This window comes from Hipposideros armiger, unplaced genomic scaffold, assembly GCF_001890085.2.
Source record: "Hipposideros armiger isolate ML-2016 unplaced genomic scaffold, ASM189008v1 scaffold_199, whole genome shotgun sequence".
In the NCBI taxonomy this organism is placed as follows: Eukaryota; Metazoa; Chordata; class Mammalia; order Chiroptera; family Hipposideridae; genus Hipposideros; species Hipposideros armiger.
This window is the reverse complement of record NW_017731549.1, coordinates 1,203,441-1,219,771: the sequence shown is the minus strand read 5'-3', so window position 1 is coordinate 1,219,771 and position 16,331 is coordinate 1,203,441. Positions and strand designations below refer to the sequence as shown.

Here is a 16,331-nt window from a genome sequence, read left to right as displayed (position 1 = left end):
TTTTTTCCTTTCTTAAAACATGTATACATTTTTTGGGCACATTCTGTATATAGCACATTTGAAAGAATTTTATACTGAATACTTGTATATACACCACCTACCTTCTACAATTCAGTATCTATTTTTTAATTAAACTTTTTATTTTCAAATAGCTATAGATTCAAATGCATTTCAAGAACGCTTGAACCAGGTTCTCCCAATGACTAACATCTTGCAAAACAATACCACCATCAGGATATTGACACTATCCAGCTAAGATATAGATTGTTTCCATGACTACTGGAGTCCTCATGTAGTCCTTTTAATAGCAACTGTCCTCCTACCCTACCCTCATCCCCATATTAACCCCTGGCAACCACTAACCTGTTCTACATTTCTATAATTTTTTCACTTCAAGAATTTTATATAAATGGAATTATACAGTATGTAACTTTATAGGATTCGCTTTTTCACTCAACATGATTCTCTGGAAATTCATCCAGGTTATTACATGTACCACTAGCTTATTTTTTTTATTGCTGAGGAATATTCCATGGTATGAATGTACCAGTTTAACCATTTACCCACTGAAGAACTTTGGGGTTGTTTCCAGTTTGGGGCTATTATGCACAAAACTGCTATAAACATTCACGTACAGGTTTTTATATGAACATAAGTTTTCATTTCTCTGGGATAAATGCCTAAGAATGAAGTTTCTAGATTATATAGTAATTGCATGCTAAGGTTTTTGTTTGTTTGCTTTTGAAAACTGCCCAACTGTTCTCCAGCGTGCTGTATTGGTTTACATTCCCACCAGCAATGATTGAGGAATCCAGTCTCTGCATCCTCAATAGCATTTAGTGTTTTCACAACTTTTTAGTTTAGTTATTCTGCTAGGTACATGAAAGTAAGTCTCTGTGGTTTCAATTTGCATTTCCCTAATGACTAATGATGTTGAAAAAAATTTTTTTCATATGCTTAGCTGCCATTTTTGTATCTTCTTCAGTAAAATATCTCTTCATGTATTTAGCCCATTTTCTAATTGGATTGTTTGATTTTTCACTTTTTTTTTTTCATGTGGTTCTCATACTTGGAAAGACTATCTTTTTTGATTTTTCACTTTTGAGTTTGGAAGTTCTTTATATATGTTGTCCTTTACTGGATATGTGGCAACTACTTTCTCCCAGTCTGTAGACTGTCTTTTCTTCCTAACAGGGTCTTTTATAGAACTAAAGTTTTTAATTTTGATGAGTCCAATTGATCAATTTTACATTCATGGATCATGTTTTTCATGTCAAGTCTAACACTTTGCCTATTCTTAGATTCTGATGATTTTCTGTTTTGTTGTTTTTCCTAAAACTTTTATCGTTTTATGTTTTACATTTAAGTCTGTGAACCATTTTGAGTATTTTTAATATGGTGTGAGATTTGAGTATGGTTTTATATTTTCGTCTATGCATGTCCAAATGCTCCAGCATTATTTGTTGAAAAGGCTATCTTTCCTCAATTGAATTGCCTTTGCACTTCGGTCAAGTCAGTGGACATACATGACTCTGTGGTTCTATATTTGGGCTCTCTAGTCTGTTCCATTGACCTGGGAGTTTATTCTTCCAGCAATACCATACAGTTTTGATTACTATAGCTATATAGTAGATCTTGAAATTGTATAGAGTGATTTTTCTTTTTCAAAAATGTTTTAGCTATTCTAGGTCTATTGCCTTTCCATATAAATTTTAGAATGCTGGTTATATAAACAAAAAATTTGCTGAAATTTTTACTTATTGTATCAAATCTGTATATCAATTTTGGGACAATAGACATTTACTATGTTGAGTCTTCCAATTTATAAACACAGTATGTCTTTCCATTTATATACATCATGTTTCTTTTCTTTCACTAACATTTAAAATTTTTCAAAATACAAGTACTTACATGTTTGGTTACATTTATACGTAAGTATTTTAATTTTTTTTAAGCAATTATAAGTAGTACTTTATTTTTTTATATTTTGGCAGCCACATGTTTCTTGCAAGTATATAGAAATAAAATAGATTTTTATATATTTATCATATCTTATGACCTTGCTGAATTCATTTATTAGTTCTAAAGTTTATTTTACAGATTCCTTGGGATTTTCTATACAGACAACTATGTCAACCAAAAATAGAGAAATTTTTACTTTTTTCCTTTTTGATCTACATGCCTTTAATTTCCTTTTGTTTATTTCACTAGCTAGAACTTCCAGCATTATATTGAATAAGAGAAGTAAGAGAGATATCCTTGCCTTTTTCTTGATCTTAGAGGAAAAGCATTCCATCTTCCACCATTAAACATAATGTTAGTTAAGGGTTTTATACATGCTCTTTATTAAGTTCAGGAAATTCTTCTCCATTCCTATTTTTCTGAGTTTTATCTTGAATGGACATTGATCTGAATCAAATGCTTTCTGATTGATACAATCATGAGATTTTTCTTTTTTGTTAGTATGGTAACTTGTATTAAATAATTTTTTAATATTAAATGGGCCTTGCATACCCGGAATAAACCTTATTTGGTCACAGTGCATAATTCCTTTTATAAATGCTGACTTCTACTTGTTAATATTTTGTTAAGCATTTTGGAGTCTATATTCATGAGTGATGTTGTTCTATAGCTATTTTTTTTTTGTACTGTCTGTCTGGTTTTGGTATCAGGGAAACATATACTGTTTCTTTTCTGTTTCTTACCTATATAAGGCAACTCGACATTTTTATATGTGAAATGAGTTTCTTATAGATAGCATATAGTGTGGTCATACTTTATAATCCACACTGCCAATATCTATCTTTTAATTGGTACATTTAGACCATTCACATGTAATGTAATTATTGTTATGTTAGGTTTTAAGTCTATAATTTAATTTTTGTTTTCTGTTTGTTCTCTGTTTTTTGTTTCTGTTTTCATTTTCCTGCCTGTGGGTTACCAGAAATCTTTTTGTAGTTCTATTTTCATTTATCTACAATATTTTTGAATATATTTCTTTGTATAGCTTTTTTAGTGGTTACTCTAAATATTACATTATATAAACATAACTTATCACAGTGTTCTCGTGTCTTCATTTTACCAGTTGAAGTGAAGTGTGGAAAACTTACCTCCTTTTATGTCCCTCTACCTTCCCTATTTATATTATAAATGGTCTCAAATATATTCTCCACATACATTTAGAGTCACATCAGACAGTAATATAATTTTTGCTTCACCTGTCAAGCAAAATTTGGAAAACATAATATGAGAAGGAAAATCTACTGTATTTACTCATAATTTTGCTTACCATGATTTTATGTTCCAGGACTCTTTCATTTATCATTTCCTTTCTGTTTAGAAAAGTTCTTTTAGCCATTGTTTTAAGATAGGTCTGCTAGTGACAAATTTTCTTAGTTCTCCTTTGTCTAAAAATGTGTTGATTTTGCCTTCATTCCTGAAAGATACTTTACTAGGTATGGGATTCTGGGTTGCCAGTTCTTTCCATTCAGCATTGAAAACTGTGCCAGCTGCTTCTGGGCTGTTCGGTTTCTGATAAGAAATCCATTGTTATTTGAATTGTTTTAATCCTGTTGGTAAGGGGATTTCAAGATTTTTATTTTTTCTAAAAGTTTGACAACGAGGTGTTCGGTGAGGATTGCTTTTAAGTTTATTCTGTTTAGGGTCCATTCTGCTTCTAATCTGTAGTTTTGTCTTCTGCCAAATTTGGGGGGGTTTTGGCCATTTTATCTTTGAGTACTTTTTTAGCCTCACTCTTTTTCTCCTCTTCTTCTAGGACTCCAATCATATTAATGTTAGATATTCTGTTATAACCACAGGTCCCTGAGGCTCCATTCTTTTTTTTTTTTTCAGTTTATTTCCTTTTGTTGTTCAAAATGGGTAATTTTTTTTGTTCCATCTTCAAGGTCATTGATTCTTTCCTCTCCCTTCTATTATGCTATTGAGCCCATCCACTGAGATTTTTATTTTAGTTACTGTAATTTTCAGTTTTAAAATTTCCATATGGTTTTTTATATTCTATTTCTATACTGTTATTTCTTTGCTGAGACTCTATTTTTCATTTGTTCCAAGCATGTTCAGAATTACTCAGTGAAGCCTTTTTATGATGGCTACTTTAAAATCTTTTGCCAGATAATTCTAACGTCTGTGCCATATTGTTGGTGTCTATTGATTCTCTTTTCATTGTTTCAGATATTCTTGGTTCTTAGTATGATGAGCAATTTTTGTTTGAAACCTGAATGTTTGGAGTATTATGAGACACAGGATCTTATTTAAATCTTTTCTTTTAGACAGATTCCTCTTATGTAGCTTGCAGGGGGAAGGGAGTAAGGCATCTTCTCATTACTGCCAGGTGTGGTGGAAGTCCAGGATCCCAACTTAGCCTCCACTAACATCTGAAGATGGGGTTCCTCATTACTGCTGGGCAAAGGTGGGACTTCCACCATACCTCTCCTGATACCTCCCTGACTCGGGGGGTTGCGAGTGCCTCATTCCTGTTTTCTATGTGGTCTCCACAGATACAGAAGGGGATGGAATCTCATTAATAGCCAGTGGAAATGAAAGTCCCAGCTCACTACTAGGCCTTCTTTGACACCACCCCTGGAGAGAAGGTGAAGCTCCTCTTTACAACCTCATAAGGGTCGAAGTCCAGGCCTTTGCTGGTGTGAATCAGGGTGGGAATACAGTTTTCTCTATAGTATTTGGCTATAGGAGAAAGTTATTTTCTAAAAGTTTCTATTTTGCTAAGCTGCCTTTTTTGTGGTCCTTTGGCTAGATAGCAGGCTTTTGCTGAGGACTTTTTCTTTCTGCACCCGTTCCTGATTCTGGGTTGTTGGCTTTGTCAGCTCCTCTTCTGGGATACATGTGGCAAAAAAAAAAAGAAAACACAGGAAACTCAACACCATGTCGTTTTTTGGGTCCTGAGCTCCCTAGTCACTCTGCTGCCTTCTCCTCTCCATCTTCCAGAGTCTTCGTACATTTGTTCTGTACATAATGTCCAGGTTTTTTAGTTGTACTTAGCAGGGAGGAATAGGGAAAAACACATCCACTCCATCTTCCCAGATTTATTTTCAGATAATCAATAAGGAAGATATGTGAGACTTCCACTGTTAACAAAAGGAATCGTGGGTTGTTAAATGTGGAGAAATACTAATTTAGAGATTCCCATCTCACTTCTTATAAATAAGTAACACTTATTTAACCATAAATCTGCCTGTCTAAAATCTTCTAACCTTAAAAATCCAAGAGCTTTTAATATAGTTTTCTGAAATCAAGATTCCCTCCATATCGAATTGTCTATTAGCACTGTCCAAAAAAAATTTTTTTTCCTTTTGGGATGACTTATTTTTAGTAAATACTATTGAGTTCTAGGTACCACTGTTTTCTTGTTTAGTTTTAAATACGGAACATACTTCAGAGACTAGCAAATCAAAGTCATGTTCATGATTTACATTTTTCTAATGTGAGATGTTAAAAGACAGTTTACATAATTACAAATACTTGATTCAAAGCCCCAACCATCATATATTTTAACTTACTAACCTTTCTAAAAACAGACTTTTTTGCAATATGAATAGGCTGAAAATTTTCTAAATCTTCAAGGTCTGGTTCCTTCATGCTTAACAATTCCTTCTTCAATTTATGTCTCTCCTTTCACATTCTAATACCAACAGTCAACAGGAACCAAGCTCCTTTTTCAAAACTTTACTCAGAAATCTCCTTAACTAATTTCCAGTTTCACTGCTTACAAGTTTTACCTTCCACTAAACACCAGAACACTGTTCAGCTGAGTTCTTTGCCATTTTAAAACAAGGATTGCCTTTCCCCACCTTTCCAATAATGTTTCTCATTTGCATCTGAAACCATATTAGAATTGCACTAACATCCATACTTCTAACATGCACCTCAAAACTCTTCCAGTCTCTAAACATTACCCAGTTCCAAAGCTGCTTCCATGCTTAATGTGTTTCATAGCAGCACCCCACTCCAAGGACCAAAATCTGCATTTACTCAGGTTGCCATAACAAATATCATAGACTGTGTGGCTCAAACAACAGAAATGTATTCCTCTCTGTTTTGGAAGCTGAAAAGTCTAAGATCAAGGTGCTGGTCAATTTGGTTTCTGGCGAGAGCTCTCTTCCTGGCTTGTACAAAGATACCTTCTCACATGGCGGAAGGAGAGTGAGAGTGTATGCTCTGGTGTGTCTTCTTACAAGGATAATAATCCTATTGAATCAGGGCTCCACCCCATGAGCTCATTTAACCTAATAACCTACCTATAGGCCCTATCTCTAAAAAAAAAAAAAAAAAAAAAAAACCCAAATAAAATTAAAACTTCTAATGCCAAAAGAAAAAAAATAAAGAACAAAACAAAAAACACAATTCTCGACTTCTGAACTGATCACAATATACAAATGGTAATAAAACTGTTCTAAACTTTTTAAAGAAGCTCTTTTGAAAACAAATCATATCCAAACACATAAACCTGATATATAGTTCATTATTGCTACAATAAAGAAACTTTATATGTTAATGAACATCTAGAATTTACAAAGTCATTTTTATTTGACAATATAATTTTAAAAAACTATAGAATACTTAAACAAAATGAAAGCATAAAGATTATGGGATTTTCCAAAGTAATACAAGACACTTTTATTACAAGCCTAGTTAGTATGAGACATTAGCCATTTTCTGCTTTGTGGAGCAAAACTGCTCTAACTCCTGGAGGATAAGCAACAGCAAGGTAAACAAATAATAAACCATTATAATATCATATCTAATGCGAACTAAAAGAGTTAACATAACATGCAAAAACTGCTTATTATTCTCAACTACAAGATTAAAAATAAGCAAGTTTATAAACTATAAACCTAATTCTTCTGATGCCTAAGTAATGAACCAATAAACTTGTCATTTTCAGCTCATTAAGGAAATCTGAAATCCTACAAATAAATGAGGCATGCTTTCAAGAGTGTTTCCCTTTATCTAAAACTTGTCATTTTTGTTTTGGTAACAGATAGATCAATGTTAACCTTAAACAAATAGCATTACTACTGGAACAGCCTGGGGAAGACATACATAAGGTGACATTCAAGGCCTAATGCCATTCAAGATGTGATTATTGACATTGTCAGCTCATTTTTCCCTTTTTAAGGAACGAAGTTTTTAAGGAATATAGACCCCTCTTTTGGAGAAATGTTCTTAGTTTTGAAATAATATTATTACAATTAGACAACTGAGCCAACAGTCACAGTTTATAATTGAAGGTATAGGGTAGATCTAAAATGGGCTTTCTATAGAGATGTGAAAAACATGTTTCCTCTCTAAAAAAAGTTACAATGTATCACCAAAGAATGGAAAACTTAAATCAATTAAAGCTACAGTTGTTGAGTAGTTTAAAAAGATATATATTAGGACTGAGATTTTTCACAACTGATTACCATACTAACAAATGCACTTAAACAGGAAAAACTTTTATTTTCTATTACTTAACAAAGGCCAGCTCTATCAAGGAACTAAAATTTATGTTAGCAGACTATGGAGATTTAAACAATTTCACACATACCCGGCCTAATTATCAGATAACACAAACAGGCTGTTGACCAAATAAACAAAGCCCCAAGAAACTTTGCTATATCTACCTTCATTTTAAACTGGGTGAAATATATTTTAAAAATGACACTGGCCAATGCCAAAATTATAATTTGTAAACACTCATAATATAAGAAAGTAGGCTTATGAATCTTACTTAAGAAGACTACGAATTTGAGAACCTTCAGTCATGAATTTACCTTATCAGCTTTCAGCTTTCTAAGGAAAGATGGATTATCATATCCTTTTGCTTGCCTTGCCTCTTGCAAATGGTTGATCATCCACACATTTTTTCTCTGCTTTGCTAAATCTAGTGCCGATTCGCCCTGATGATATATAAATAGAAGAAATTCACATTAAAAATAAAATAAAAAGTAGAATATCTTAGTTACTAACTTTTAAAGCATGTCCATAAAAATAAATTGCACTATTAGTTCATTAAGACTGTTTTTACACTGGGCAAAGTCAATTACTAAAATAATCTAAATCATTACATGTTATTTATCATGCTTTTCAAGGTACAATCAGAAAATGTATTTACTCATATATATTCTATTTTTGCCTGCATTTTGACTTATATTGGAGAGTAAATCAAAAAGTAGGTATTTTAGCACCTGCTGGATCAGAGGCTATCACGAAGTTTATCAGTTATTTCATATTATATAAGGGTTTCATTAGTAATAGTTATGGCTACATAATGTCCTGCTCTAATACCAAATTGCCAGGAATCTTTCAGTTTAAATTTCAGTGATTACAAAAGTCTGAAGAAGAGAACAGAGAAGAAAAAAAAAAGTCCACTTCTACTTCTACTGTTGTCCTTGCATTCTTGATCACCTTAAATTCACTCACCCATCCAGAAATTTCCAAATAGAATAAGAGCAGTAACCAAAAAAAAAAAGTGAAAATCAAGTTATGGACTTGTAGCTCTCTTTTATCTCAAGAAAAAGAATGCCAAAGGATATAAGTGAACACAACTAAAAAGTTTTAAAGGAAGTAATAAATAAGAAAAAGCATCCCTAATTCTAGATCTATGCTTCTTTTTGCCTTTATTAATTTAAAATCTTATTTCTCATTTAAATTAGTCAGGCACCTACATATCTATTCTATTTAATATTCTCCACTATTTCTTTAATGAGAAAAGTGAAATTAGCAGTGTTATCAAAATTATAAGAAAATATGAATGAATATCCAAATTACTTTTAAAAAAGAAAACATATTGAAATTTTATTTTAAAAAACGGATGAAAATAAAGGAATAAAGAGTCTTTGGGTGCCTTACTTAGAGGGATTATTATCAAGTATGGAGTACAGTTTATTTTTTCAAAAAACTAAAAAATAAAAAGCAAACAACAAAATAAACAAAACACACCACTACCACCAATAGCAACAACTATTAACAACACAACAATGAAGAGCAAAAGGCCCAACCAATCCTTTAATAAAAAGGTAAATAGTATTTATTAAGAATGGGCTAATCTAGATAGGAGGGTCTTCCACAAATAGGGATATTTACTTTAAAATATCTCTTACCTATTCAAAGACTCTATCACCTAAGTTGTCTGAACCAACTAATTAATCCAAACTATAAAGATTACCTGAATAAAAGCAATCCCTTGAGTAACAACTCCCAGAGAATATCCTGCAGTTGCCTCGGTCCAGCTGAGCATCCCTTCCACTAGAGGGCCATGTGACACCTAAGGATTGCCTAGATAAAAAGATGGAGGGAGCTTTAAGAAATCTTTCAACTACTCCTCTAGTCATCTGACTATACTTTTGTATAGTTCTTTTATTCAGCTGGTAAAATAAACAAGCAATTAATTTAAAGAACTGTACTTTTAAAAATCAGGGTTCTGAATCAAGTCTATATTTGATCACTCCATGTGTTAGCCAAAATAGTAAATGATAATAACAACAGCAATAACATTAATAATCATGGAGTATTTATGAACTATGCACTGGTAATAAAAGAAATTCTTCAAGAATTTTGGTGAGATAAACATTATGGAAGGTGGAGAATGAAAGATCATATTTTGCCAAAGAAGGCTGAATTCCATTATTAAAACTAAGAAATATTGTTTCTTGGAAACCATCTAGGTCAGGTGCTTAAGAGGTAATGAAAACTATTTTCTGAAAACAGTTTCTTACCTCATTTCAAGAAACTATATAAGAATCTTCCAATATGTTCATTAACAAAACTCCGTAACTTTACATTCTGCACAAGCTAAAAATTATGTCCTTTAATAGTTTTAGAAAGAAAAATTACAAATGCTTGGGCGTCACTCAGAGATTGTTCCAACAAACTAAATTAATTTATATTTATCTGTACAACCAAAAACTTGTGCAAGAAGGTAAAATATTATTTTTTAGAAATTCACAAATGAGATGTTGCCATAAAAAGGATAACTACATAGGTCATTTAAAAAAATTCTTAGTATCCCAAATCACCTCCCCACCACTGTTATTACTTAAAATTCAAATTTATTCTATGTAACTATTATCTAGGGCTGTGGTTTTTTAATTCTTTTGATTCATATCTGATGAAAGCCATCAACCCGCTTCCTAAAAAAGTACTGAAACATGTAAATTTTTAATAACCATTTCAGAGGTCCACAGACCCACCCCTTGACCAAAACCCACTGGTGGGCCCCAGATTAAGAACCTCTAATCTAGGGTATACAGCCATTCCCTATCCTTTTAAGGATCAAAATAGCCACTTTAAAGTTACCTATCATTTAATATTGTCTCCAAAATAAGTTGTCTTATTTTGATGAACCATTTGTTTATACATTAAAAGAATTTAATTTCTTAAATAACTAATTTACAAGGGTAAATAGTTAATATAAGGACAGATTTCTAAGACAATTAAGCTTCATCCTATTTAGGAAATAGCTATTTTAAAAGAAATATGACCAACTAATAGTTATATTATAACAACGTACAATTTTTCATATTTTTTGAAGAATGTAACTTTTACTAGCTAGTAAAGCCATATCCAGATTTGTAGGCTACATCTTTTTGTTATAATTCATGATTAGCACCAGACTTTCTTAAGACTTAAAAATTTTTAAGTGGAAAAATATACAAGTATAAATCAACTTTATTTGTCCAATTCCTGGACAAAGAATCTCGGCTTTTTGAATTAATAAATTTTTTCCTTTCAAAATTTGCAGCAATTTAAGCTTACTGTATTACCTTGGCATTCCCCATACCCAAAAGGCACCACCTCCAATTACATATGACTAAAACAGAACCAATTCCTATCATCTTCACTCCAAAGAATTCCTTTTCCTTCGGTCTTCACAACTTCAGTATATATCACAAGGTTTTCAGTTTTTCAAACAAAAACCTAAGTCATCAATGCTGTTTTCTTTCACTCTCATATATAATCTACCTCTTCATTTCTCCTCTACACTATCATTTCCAATCTATTCATGTCTCTCCATCTCTACTCCTACAATCACAGACTGAACTAAGTCACCATTTGCCTGACTTACAGCAATAGCCTAACTGATCTTCATCCATCTCTGCCATTCATTCTCCATAAACAACCAAAATAATCTTTTAAAAATATTTAAAACACAAAGGCTATATAAGCAGCCTGGCTCCCTATCGTGGTCTTGCGTTATCTGGCCCCTGCTTCTCTCAGTGACATCACCCACCCCTTGCTACCTGCTCTCAGTTCAGGGGTTACCTCTGCCCGGCTAACATGGCAAGCTCGTTCCTGGCTTATTCCTCATCCCTGAGTCTTGCACTTGCAGGTTTCGTTTCTCTACATTGCAAGTTTTTTCCCACATGTCATTGCATAACTGATCCTTTCTCATCAGACAAGTCTCAAAGCAAATGTCATCTCCTCAGAGGCATTCACAAGCCACTCTCACATGACGGGGCCCCTCAGCCCTCGTCACTCTACCACATTTGACGTGTGTGTGTGTGTGTGTGTGTGTGTGTGTGTGTGTGTTTGTTTAATTTACTATGGTCTATTTCCTTAATACAATGTAAATTCTGAGAGAATAGGGACTTAATCTGTCTTAAATACTGTGACTTCTCAGCACTGAACATTATTTAATGAATAAATGATTTCCATTAGAATGTGGTGACTGTACTTCAGCGTCCTAGGAATGCCAGATTCCAGTTAAGAAAACGCATCTGATACTTATTTCATTCTTTTAATTACATAAAAAGTACATTTTAAAACAAAATTCTACTTTTTAATCAGTGTGCATAAAAAGATTTTTACTCTGAAATTATTAATGTTCCCTGAGCAACTGATGCAACTCTTTTAGACTTTAGTTTCTTTAAAAATAATGTTGCTGCAGAAGCTTCCAGGGAATTACGTTTAAAATAACTTGTTTTTTGTCAATAGACAACCCTGATTATATGTGTCAGAGAAAATTTAAACATTCATAAAAAGAAAGCGACAGAAAAAAAACCCATTAATTTGAATAAAAGTTCTACAGGCACAATGGGTATTCAAATGAACTGTACTTGTTAAGGAAGCTGCATTCCAGTTTAGCCTATCTTGGTACAAAATAATTAACATGTCTCAAACTACAAAACATTAAAAATGTAAGGTTCAAACCAGTTAAGTCATTTCAAATATCTGTACTCTTACCATTACCTTTCTGTTGAAATTCATTATAGATTATTTCTTTTACTAAGACTAATCAAAAGTTTATGCAATGGTTAATGTGGAGTGCATGTATTCACTAGTATTTGAAAGAACATTAAATTTACAAACTGCATCTCAAATACTTAAAGATCATGATCAAAGAGCAGTTATCTAAAATTTTATATGAATACAAAAGATGTTTTCAAATGTTCAAAAAATATACACTACTAGTTTCAAACTCTAATACTGTATAGTCATCTTGGGTATTACTGCGGTTTTAATATACTGATATGGCTCTTGACACAGTCTATGGACACTCACTATTTGCCATAGTGAAACTGGTTCTATCTTGTCAATAATATAACACTAAATATCTTGAAATATATTCCTGGAGCATGATCACTTTAGGAATGGCTGATAGCAAAAAAAAAAAAAAAGAAAAAGAAAAACAAAGAAAGAAAAGAAAGACCACCCTACAGCAATTCAGTTTATAAAATGAAGGTATTCTCACAAATTTTTTCTTATGGGGATATTGGTCAGATTTAGTCCAATTCCTCATTCCTTATCTTTTAGGCCTTAGGCCCTAATCTACTAATTACAGTGCTATGAACTTTTCTGAGTTTCCTATTTAAAAATGTCTAGAAAAACAAAAAGTTCTCTCTATAATTTCAGATGTGGTGGAGAGGTATACTACCAGAGTCATGAAAACTAACTTAGTGGTAAAGCTCAATACTACACAAATCTTCATTCATTCAGTCGACAGACACTTAAGAGTGCCCATCATGTGGCAGGCACTATGGCCATTCTGTCACTTTGGGTAGGGATAAGATTTGAAATGAAAAAGAAAAAAGAGATAAAGAAAATATATGGATTTCTCCATTTCTTAAATTTCCAAAAATATGTATGATATTTACTTTTAACTAAATATTTTTAATTAGACTCACTTCTACATACTGTTTCTAATCTTAACTAAATTAGGCTTCTTACAACTAGTCTAAGCTATTTATTTTATTAGTTTTACCTTTGCTTTTCAGAGAATGATCTACGTTGAAAGATAAACAGGTGCCGTGATCCAGCAGGAGATAACCAACTTTTTGATTACCATTTCAGATTATGTGACTTGAACCCCTTTCATATTTAATTAGCATATATCCCTTAGAAATTAAAAACAAAAAACAAAAAACATGACTCAGAAAATCTTACGGTTCATAGTCAAATAAGAACATCTGTCATTCACACAAAGTTATTTAAGAATGCACATTACTAAAAGATGTTTAAAATTTTAAAGTCATTTCACAGAAAGAATCTGTTGTGAAAGACATGGTAGATCCTAAAACCTTAAAAATGAGAATGGTTACCCAAATTTTAAGACTATCAATAGAATATTCTTGTAGGTATTTATAAAATACCTACAAATTTCTTAATGTTCAGAGTGTAAATATTAATTGTGCTTTGCTCTTAGATAATTTTGTATATTTTTCCTGGATTAGTCCATTATTTGGAGGACAGGGGTTCTCCTAAAACATCATAAAGGTGTTTATCAAATTTAAAGTTCATGATCTTTTAAAAAATGACAATGAATGACCTAGTCAAAAAATTACTAAAAGTTATTCATAATGTTGTTTAATTACAAACTTGTAATTCTCTGTAGTGACCTTCTTAAAGAAATCAGAAAACTATTCACTTCAGCTATAAAAATACAGATTATATCATTTAATTTCCAAAAGTAAAAATTCACTAATAAAAAGGCCACCAAAATCTGAAAAATTACTTCAACACTAAAAGATGAAAGTAAATAAACCAGACTCTTTCAAAACAAATTCTTCCATGGAAGCAAAGGGTTGAGCTTAAATAAGTACTTTTTCCATCATCAACATTCAATGGGAAAAAACAAAAACAAACAAACCTATGTTTTATTGAGCTATTCACATCTTAGTATAATCAATATAGGATATTTTTACCTTGATGTTCTGGGCATCAACGTTAGCTCCAGCTTCTAGAAGAAGACTAATGACTGTGGTATTCCCTGCTAGTACTGCCCAATGCAAAGCAGTGTTTTTGTGATACTTGTCACCAAGGTTAACTGAAACATTGAATGTTAAAAGCAATCTAGTTGGATCCACACTGAAAAGGAAAAAAAAAAACACAACAACAACAACCCTAATTTCAATAATAGAAATCATTACAGATACTAAACTGATTGTGGTTGTATTTGCATTCCAGCTTGGAACACCTCTATTCTAACCTATACTCAACAATTTTATAAATGCTAATGAGACAACATTTTAATATGAAGTATTAAATATGTGCAACACCATATAAAGTAACCGTTCCAAAAGAAAGCACGCTTGTTCCTGATATTTGCTTTTTTTGATCTTGGGATTAATGTCATTAATATCTATATAATTAAACAATTATATTTTTAAATTTAAATCTGGATGGTTCCAAAAGCAATTTAAGGCAACTTACTAATATATTAAACTTGCCAATATGCAAATCACATGACAAAATTAGCTGCTTTTTTAAAAAAGATAACATCTTCCATTCTTGGAAAGTACTGAATGAAAATAGATTAAGGAAACTACAATTACCAAGGTAAAGGTAAGCATAGACTCAAACTACCAAAAAGGTAATTTATGTTATATACTTTGTAATCATAACAAAAATTTAAATATCAGTAACTATAACATTAACTGCTCTTTCTCAGCACTTTATTTTACATTTTATTATGTTGTAAATGATCTGAATTAAGTATTTTATAATGGATACATACCTATGTGTTCTATAAGCTGCCCACATTAAAGGTGTCATTCCATTCTGATCCATCATATCTACATCCTGATAGAAGGGGAAAAAAAAGCCAAACAGTAAAAATTTCTAAGTTCCTACCAAATTTACCTGGAAAAAAATATAATTTACATGTCAAAGGAGAAGCCAATGTAATACTACTCAATCACGGGTTATTTATAAAACTTTCTTAACTTTAAAATAAAACTACTGTCACTAAATATTTTAATCAATGTATATATAAATATTTAATTGATGTATATATTAACTAATTGACATATATTTAGTTTTCCCTTTTAAGTTGCATCAATCAGCCTTTCCATGTTTTGCATTTAAAGACCTTGACCTACTCTTGATCTTTCAGTCACAATGCATACATGAAATAAGTTAAGTCGCTGAAAAATTTACTGATGATAGTAATTCATGATAGAAGGGAATAATGAAACCCTGTTTATTCCTGGGCACCACAATACACAGAATAAAAGACCTACCTTTTTAACAAACTCAAAAGAGGTTAGTGTTTGCTTTTCATTTTATCATTTGGCATGGACACTTTTAGAGTTAAATTAATTCTGCAAAGTTTGTGGTGAAAAAGAAATGTGATAAAGCAATAATCTGTCTTACTCCTCATTATTTTCACCTTTCTCATTCATTATTTTGGTATTTACTTCCACATCTTAAAATAAGATGCTCAAATTGCTACTTTTGATTTTTCAATTTTAGGTATTATCTTCTGAGACTCCTCAGTATGCAAAATGAGAATTTCTCTTTCCTTTCTCTGCCGCATCACAAGTATGCACCTTTCCTAGTCTTTCCTCTCAAGTTATCTATTGTAATTGGGATTCTAAAGTATCTGATATTTACATTATTATAAATAAATATGAATACTAGTCCCAGTAAAATCATGTAGTAAACCCATGATTACTTTTTCTATCCTACCCAACTTTTTACCTGCCTGGTTATTGCTGAGGCTTGTTTTTTGTTGTTGTTATTTAGCAAATTAGAATTAAAACTACCATCTATTCAACCAAAACTCTTCGCCAGTTATTTAAATCTACTTTCAAGACTTTCTGATGTATCAAGGATCCTATAAATTTCACTTCCCTAAAATTCTCTCTTCTAATCCATGCCAATCTGGACTGATTATCCTACATGCCTGAGGCATCTGTCTCATTAACTACAACAGGTGTTCGTTGAGGATCAAAATTATATTAAATTCATATATTTTCAGTACCCAGCAGAGTAGCTGATCAAAACCCATTCGTTAAAGAATAAGACATGTTCATACATCTACTCTTCTATGCTTGGAAAGATATAGGCTTTAGAATAAGACAGACATGGTT

At 31.9% G+C, this 16,331-nt stretch overlaps 1 protein-coding gene across 1 annotated transcript in view; it reads right to left on the bottom strand.

Moving 5' to 3' along the window:
• ZDHHC17 (zDHHC palmitoyltransferase 17) overlaps positions 1–16,331 on the bottom strand; it is an 89,820-nt gene that overhangs the window by 28,351 nt on the left and 45,138 nt on the right. Inside the window, exons 6-8 of the mRNA XM_019653203.1 lie at positions 14,975–15,039; positions 14,163–14,325; positions 7,794–7,919 (exon numbers count right to left, since the gene is read on the bottom strand). Of these exons, the coding sequence (XP_019508748.1) occupies positions 7,794–7,919; positions 14,163–14,325; positions 14,975–15,039 (354 nt within the window). The remainder of the gene's footprint in view (positions 1–7,793; positions 7,920–14,162; positions 14,326–14,974; positions 15,040–16,331) is intronic.